Source organism: Lactuca sativa, chromosome 7 (genome assembly GCF_002870075.4).
Source record: "Lactuca sativa cultivar Salinas chromosome 7, Lsat_Salinas_v11, whole genome shotgun sequence".
In the NCBI taxonomy this organism is placed as follows: domain Eukaryota; kingdom Viridiplantae; phylum Streptophyta; class Magnoliopsida; order Asterales; family Asteraceae; genus Lactuca; species Lactuca sativa.
The window spans coordinates 192,960,010-192,967,919 of record NC_056629.2 but is presented as its reverse complement, the minus strand read 5'-3'; the positions used below and the strand labels follow the sequence as shown (position 1 = coordinate 192,967,919).

At 34.2% G+C, this 7,910-nt stretch overlaps 1 protein-coding gene across 1 annotated transcript; it reads right to left on the bottom strand.

Annotated features, from left to right (window-relative positions):
- Positions 1-3,326: 3,326 nt before the first annotated feature.
- On the bottom strand, positions 3,327-6,660 carry LOC111901031 (G-type lectin S-receptor-like serine/threonine-protein kinase At4g27290). The gene is made up of 7 exons (XM_023896897.3): positions 5,230-6,660; positions 5,015-5,149; positions 4,790-4,935; positions 4,479-4,689; positions 4,153-4,390; positions 3,850-4,000; positions 3,327-3,770 (listed from the first exon to the last, which is right to left on the bottom strand). Exons 1-7 carry the CDS (start codon positions 6,536-6,538, stop codon positions 3,465-3,467), a joined length of 2,496 nt encoding a protein of 831 aa, XP_023752665.1. The 5' UTR covers positions 6,539-6,660; the 3' UTR covers positions 3,327-3,464.
- Positions 6,661-7,910: the final 1,250 nt, after the last annotated feature.

The following is a 7,910-nucleotide window of genomic DNA, read 5'->3' as shown; positions in this document are numbered from 1 at the left end:
CGAATAATATACTTGACTCTTACAATTCAATTGAATTGTTCAACTACTGTAGAGAATGCCAATACCCGAATTAGAACAAGCTACAAACATTTCTTATAATTGGAATATATATATATATATATATATATATATATATATATATATATATATATATATATATATATATATATATATATATATATATATATATATATATGAAACCCTATAATAAACTGAAATCTTTTAATTTCACCTCCATATGTGGTTAGATATCTAATAAATCATAATACCCTAAAAGCCTTAAAACCCTAAATTTTATAAAATTTAAAACCTAAAACTCCATAAAATTTGTTATGAACCTTTTAATACAAAGTTAAAATAATTAAATTATTGGATATAATCAAAGATAGGAAAGATTAAACCATTTATCTTATTCTTAAAGTTATAAGCTAAATTATTAAAGATTAATGCATACGTCAAAACCTAAATACATTTTATAATTTTTTTTTAAGTTTTATAAAATGTGGGAAAATGATTTAAATGTAATTATGAGAGAGATGGCCTCTCTCATATAGGGATGGCAAAAAAGCCCGAACTCCATGGGCAAACCCGAAACCCGATCATTTCGGGTAGGGTAACAGGTCGTTATCGGGTTTTTTATTGGGTTGGGGCAGGGAGTGGGTTATTCTCGCCCCGACCCTTATATATATATATATATATATATATATATATATATATATATATATATATATATATATATATATATATATATATCTTTTTTTATGTTAATCACACTCATTCAAAGATGAAATATTTATTGCGGACAATCTTTTTAGTTATTAAACATCTGGTGTGAATGATCATTTTTTATATTTTGACGTATTACTCTAAACTTAAATCAAATAATCTTTGTAGTTATTAACAGTCTGGTGTGAATGATTATTTTTGTGTTTTGATGTATTACACTAAACTTAAATCAATTTTTTTAATATAACGTCCGGTTTATTTTATTAAAGTGATGGATCATATTTTTAATTTAAAAGGGAGGCTAGAACTTGTATTTTTTTTATAATACATCAGGGTACCCGAAAATTAAATAAAGATTTCATTATGAATTGTTATAAACTCGATAAGATACCTGAAACGTGACCGGAAAACCCGAAACCCAATGGGGCGCACCGATAAGAAGCCCGAAAAATATCGAGGCGGGTTTAGGAAACCATGCCCCGCCCCGAACCCGACCCATTGCAATTCCTACTCTCATCCTCCACAAATTCGTCCACCCTCTCTCCAAGGCACCCATTCCCAATAATTTCAATCATTTACTTCTCCTTCGCACTTCATCTTCCTTTCTTTATTCTCTCGTACACTCCACCACATACACCACCCAACTCTCTCTTTCTCCCTTTTTAATTCACGAAAATTAGCAGCCAATAAGTTCTTTCCACACCAAAAATCATCTTCTTTAAGTGTTCTTCTGAAGGTAATCACGAAAGCCAAGCATGATCTTCCTTCATTTCTACTCATAATTCCACCATTTTGCATTTCTTTCTACTTCTACTCCATTCTATGAAAAGATTTTAAACCACATACCATAACCACAATTTTGACGATGATAGTGGTAGGTTTTCATAATAAAACAACATGCATGTTGCAAATTGTGGAATCCCATGATCCAAACCTATGTCAAAATCAAAACAAACCACTTTTATACAAGTTTTGGTGGAGATATCATAATATTAACCAATGTTTTCTTTCAAAAACAATTTTTAAACTTTTCAAACTCATGCATGGCCTTTAACCAACATGCATGTGTTGATCTTCAAGTCTAAGATGCTTGATGATCAAAGTATGTTGTTAAAATGTTCCAACTTGTGCATGAAGTGTTTTAAATACACCAAACTATCTAAAACTCATTTTTAACACGAATATGATTTTACCCATAATCCCACCAACAAATGAGAAGTTCTGGAAAATTTCAAGAATTAATTTAGTTTTCTTATAATTGCTTCAACAAAATAGAGCAAAAACTCCTATAAAATACTTTTTGCAGCCAAATATTTGATCGGATTTTTCCAGTGTAACAATGTAGTAGTGAAAATTTCAAAATCACAATTTTGTAGGTGTTAATCTTTTGATATTAATCACTATGCTTTCAGATATTTGATATTAACTTTGTGAAATGTTATTTGTTTTAGTGTCATTACCAACAACACTCTCACCAAATGGGCCGATGAAGATAAAAAAAAAAAGTGAAAAAAACATAAAAATGGCAGTATTAATTAAACGGTCCATTTGATCTCAAACCACAGACTTGAGATTAAGGACTTAAAAAGGAATATCATACTTGACGTTTAAAAAAATGCATTTACATGTAGACATTGGAAACTATTTGGCACACCTTGTGGTCCCTTTATTAAGAGTGTTAATGATCTACAATTAATCAATTATGAAGAATGTGTGTTGTATGCTATAGAAAGCTTCCTATACCGAGACATTGGGAATACCTACGAGGAATCTGATTGGGAGAACTTCGTTGGTCTTATGATTGTAAGGCCAACAACAACAACAACAACAACAATAATAATAATAATAATAATAATAATAATAGACAAATATCAGACACCCAGAAACAGGAGGTCTAAACACAGACCGTATTCTATCATAAGGTGAGCGACCAATAAGAAAATAGTGTTATATATGCGGTCATAGGACATATGATAAGCAATTGTTCGGGACGTCCAAGAACAGGTCACGACACACGAGAAATACTAGGGACAATGAATAGCATAGGGCTTCTAGGAGCGGTTCACATAAGGAAAGTGTATATCCTACATTCCATTTAAACAACCCATCTATTTAATGTCTAATATAATTGATTTATCTTAGTGTTTCTTAAATACTGGAGTACTAATTAAGCTCTAAAGTAGGCTTCATGTAAATTTTTTTTGCCAAAAAAACACATAGAGTGCCATTTTAACACTACTGCAAGTTATTCGTTTTAACTCCCAATAACATGTTATTTTAATAAAATATGTTGTTTGTAACTAGTTCTTTCCATTGATATAGAACACTTCAGATATTGGGAATGCATACTTATTCAGCTCCAAAGTAGTAGGCTTCATGTTAAAAATAAATAGCAAAAAAACATAAAGTACCATTTTAACACTATTACAAACTATTTGTTTTAACTCCGATTAACACTTTTTTTTTTTTTTTTTCTAAAATGCGTTGTTTGTAACTAGTCTTTTGGTTGACATATCCCACTCGCAAATCGGATATCGGGAATGCAAACTTATTAAGCTCAAAAGTAGGCTTTGGGTTAATTTGTTTTCCCAAAAAGCGCATAATTAAACTATCATTTTTACACTAAACCATTGTGGTAGATAAGTTTTGAAACAGAGGTAATAGATAGCCGTACATTTGAAGGTGCTAATGAAAAGAAAAAAGAACAAGACTTGAGGTTGAAGCTATGTATGTTCTTCCTATCGAGCAACTACCTCTGTAACAGTTAAATCGTTGGTTGAACTCGTTGGGTAACTACATGAAGAAACATCAGCACCATGTAAGATTCTTTCTATGAAGAAACCTGGTTGCTTAGGTTTCTGCAGTATACCCTCATTGCCCAACATTAAAACAACAGATGACATGTTTGGCCTGTCTTCTGGACTTTGTTGAACACATAACAACCCCACTATAATTGATCGTATAACTTCCGATGAATTGCTTGATTGGCTTAAAGATGTATCAATGAGCTCCATTGACCTGCCTTCGTTATGCATTCTCCATGCCTGAATAAAATTCATGTAAAAATAGTTGGAGGATATATTTTTATAAATCAAAGGAGTAGTTTGTGGCCGAGAAACTTACGTGTCCAAGGAGGTTATTGTCATGTTCAGAATGCATGAATCCCCTGTTTCTCTTCCCACTCACTATCTCTAGCACTAAAACACCAAAGCTAAATACATCCGATTTGAATGAGAAAACACCATCTAATGCATACTCCGGGGACATGTAACCACTGCACCCAATAAAATAAATGAACTTAAGAGAAGTTGAATATATATATATATATATATATATATATATATATATATATATATATATATATATATATATATATATATATATATATATATATATATATATATATAGTTGGATTATCAAGCTTACTATGTGCCAACAACTCTCTGTGTGTTTGCTTGAGACTCGTTTCCTCCAAAGCTTCTAGCCATCCCAAAGTCTGATATCTTAGGGTTCATGTCTTTGTCAAGTAAAACATTGCTAGCTTTAAGATCTCTATGGATGATTCGTAATCGTGAATCTTGATGCAGATAAAGAAGTCCTCGAGCGATTCCTTTGATAATGTTAAAACGCGTTGTCCAATCAAGTTGGCTGCTTCGTTTCTTATCTGGCAACATGAAGATGTAGTCATATTCAGTTCCTGAGAATGCTTCGTTCGTAAACATTAAATTAATAGACGTTTAAGTGATTCTGACCAAATAAACACAAGTCTAAGCTTCTGTTTGGCATGTACTCATAGATCAACAACTTTTCATCTCCCAGTATGCTACATCCGAGGAGTCTAACAAGATTTCGGTGCTGAAGTTTTGAAATGCAAATGACTTCATTCTTAAACTCATCAAGTCCTTGGCTTGAAGTCGTAGATAGACGCTTAACTGCAATCTCCAGTCCTTCTTCTAACACACCCTAGAGATCATTATTGGCCATGTGAAAAACAATATAAACAGTGAAGATGAATTGCTTACATGTCTCTTTCTCAGTTCACAACTTTGAGTATTATTATTACCTTATAAACTGATCCAAATCCACCTTCCCCAATTTTATTATCTGGCGAAAACCTAGCAGTAGCTCTAGCTAATGTAGAAAAGCTAAACAATGGTAGCTCCATTGCATCTCTCTGGCTTCGACCAACATCGAAGAATTCCCCTGAATCTGCTTCAAGATTTAATATTACTCTTCTTTCTATTAGCTTACAACCAATTTACAGTTAAAATCGTGAATGTTTTCTTACCTTTCCTCAGTTGTTGATGATGCCTTTTTCTACATGCATAATGGAACCATGTAGAGCTCAAGCCTATCAGAAGAACCCCCAGAAAAACTACTGGTAAGATGATCTTGAGGTTTGCTCTCTCCTTCTTCTCGTGTACTGATTGAGTAATTTTACATGGTGAGATATTATTTAAGAACCTATTCAAATTATGTTTGTGTAAAGAGCTGAATATATACCTAATTCCGAGGAAGCCATTCTTACAAAGATATCCTGACCACCATTGCTATCAGGTACCTCTTTCATATCCAAAAGTTCACTGAACCAAAGCAAGCAGCCATTTCCTCCACGTCTGATGTCTATATTTGAATAGGCCATACAAGTACAATTCTTGAAGCATTTTTCTTTACATTCGTTCAGGCTCATGCTCACGTTATACCATGAAGACTCTGTATCAGGCAACTTCACATTAGAGTACTTGATAAACCCATCGGTTCCATTTTTGCAATCCAATGGTGTTCGCCTCACACAACCACCCGACCAATCTGCCATCTCCCATCCCTTCTGGTTTCTGGGCACGAATCTTATCTCATCTAAACAAGAACATCTTTTTGAGGTTAAACTGCTACACGTTCCATAACCATAACAGATGTTGTACCCATCACAGAAATCTCTTTCTAACTGAAGGAAAATCTGCCATTTGTTAACATCAGTAACCCACACCCAACGTTCTAACTGGCCAGATGAATTCAATACGAGCCTTGAGATAACAGAACTATTAAGAAGAGAATAAGTGTAATACACCTCTGTTTCATTAATAACCATATCTCCTGTAACGATGTTCCTAGTGGACGCAGAATCCCCACTAAACCAAACATCATTCCATGGTCCACCTCGGAAGATGACTGTTGTGCCTTGTTTTAGTATGATCTGAGGATAGCCGCTTGTTTCTGCGCTCCATGTGAATTCACCTGGAGCTGGATCTTGATTACTCTTCCATGAAGATAGGTGTCTTTCCTTACCAGTCAAGAAACTTCTCCCTAACTTCATTCCAGGTAGAAGTGTATCAGTTGGATAATCGAAACTCTGCCAGAGAATCTTCTCGCCGATTCCTTCTCTAACAACTAAATTTCCAGTGTCGTCAAGTTGTACAGTTACGTTACCTGATGAGGTTGTATTGGATGACCAGATTACATCATTGGTGTCGTTCCCTTTCATGAGGACGAGATTTCCTGGAGAGATGATCCTCAGTGTGGCGGATGATGAACCGTTGACTGGGAAGTCTCTGTTGGCAACCCAAACCACCGTTTGAACAGAGATTTTCTTGTACCAAATACCAACGTATTTGTTCTCAGGGCTTCCTGGCCTGAAAAACCCTAGTTCAAAATTTCCACCCGGTGAGACCAACGTGTCAGCTTCTGTCAAGAACTTTGAATCTGAAATCAAGTCAATTTCAGCGGTGTAGATTTTTTGAATGTGGAGTGAAAAAAGAAAAAGAACAAGTATAGTTGCTTTCTCCATTAAAATTCTCACGTTCAAGTGTCTCATTCTTCTCTGTCTTATGTTTCATTGTTAATTCTGTACTCTAATGATGGTGGTATATCAAAGTCATCTGATGCATTTCTTTGATTGGGCATCTGAAAAGAAATAATTAAATACACATTATAGAGAGAAGGAGTTTACTGGTTCATGAATTGGACCGATTCTTAAACCAACTCCAACTATGATACAACAAAATTACACTGTTTTTATGCAAAACTTACATTATTACTTTTTACAAACTCGAACCACATCCAGATAAAATAAAAAAAACATATTTTAATATATAGATTCTAATACAATATTTATAATAATTATAAAAAGAAAAAAATAGTTACAATAATATTATTTTAATCAAAATATTATCACCATGTTAAATTGTGAAGACCGATTCACTTTTGACCATATAGCCATTAGACAGACCAAAACGGGCTAGGCAGCACCTATGGACGAAATTTTCGTGGGCGTTTCGGTATCAATTTTGCCTTTAATTTCTTTATGAGCCATTATTTTGTCTTGGGATTGACTTTATGACATTACTTTTGGTCACCTTATTGGTATTAATAGCTAGTGTGGAAAACTTCGGGGATGTAGTGCGAGTAAGTCGGACACTTCTCTTTAGAACAAAAAATATTTGAAACATTTAAACATAAAAACATAAGCACAAAGCTTAGTGAGTTCCTAGAATACCACATATCATACATAAAACATGGATTTATTACAAGTGAATGCTATGGGTCAAATGATTGTCTTACAATCCTTCCTGCCATGGGTCAAATCATGGTTTTTTCTTACAATACCAACGACCAAATGCTAGTCTTACATACAAGTGTTAGGGGTCAGATCCTTGTTTTTCATATAAGTGCTATGGGCCAGATCCTGGTCTTTTATATAATTATTAGGGGGCAGACCATGGTCTTTCATGCAAGAGTTACAAAGATAATCCAACATCCTACATAGTATAGTGAGAAAATTCGCCTCACCATCGAATCTGAAATACCAAACCTCTCACAAATGACAAGCTAGTGCTACACACTACCTAATAAACATTTAATGTCAAACCTTAGTCTAACCTCTAAAACTAGCAATTTGACCAAAAGTCAACTAGGTCAAAAAGTTAACGGTCAATGGTCACCATGGTGTGACCAACTACTGGTCACATCGTGCTTACTCAAAGCAGTCCCGAATAGCTTTGCCACCACGTTGTGACAAACATGTTACTACAGTGTGGCAAAACACGGTAAAACAGTCATGAAATCCACCTTCATTACGTCGTGACGAGTATCTTGCCACATCGTGGTTTCTACACATGGACAACTTAATGGGTTAAGCCCTGAATCCATTAAGCCATTTGCTCAAACATTCCAAAAGGCTTCTTGGC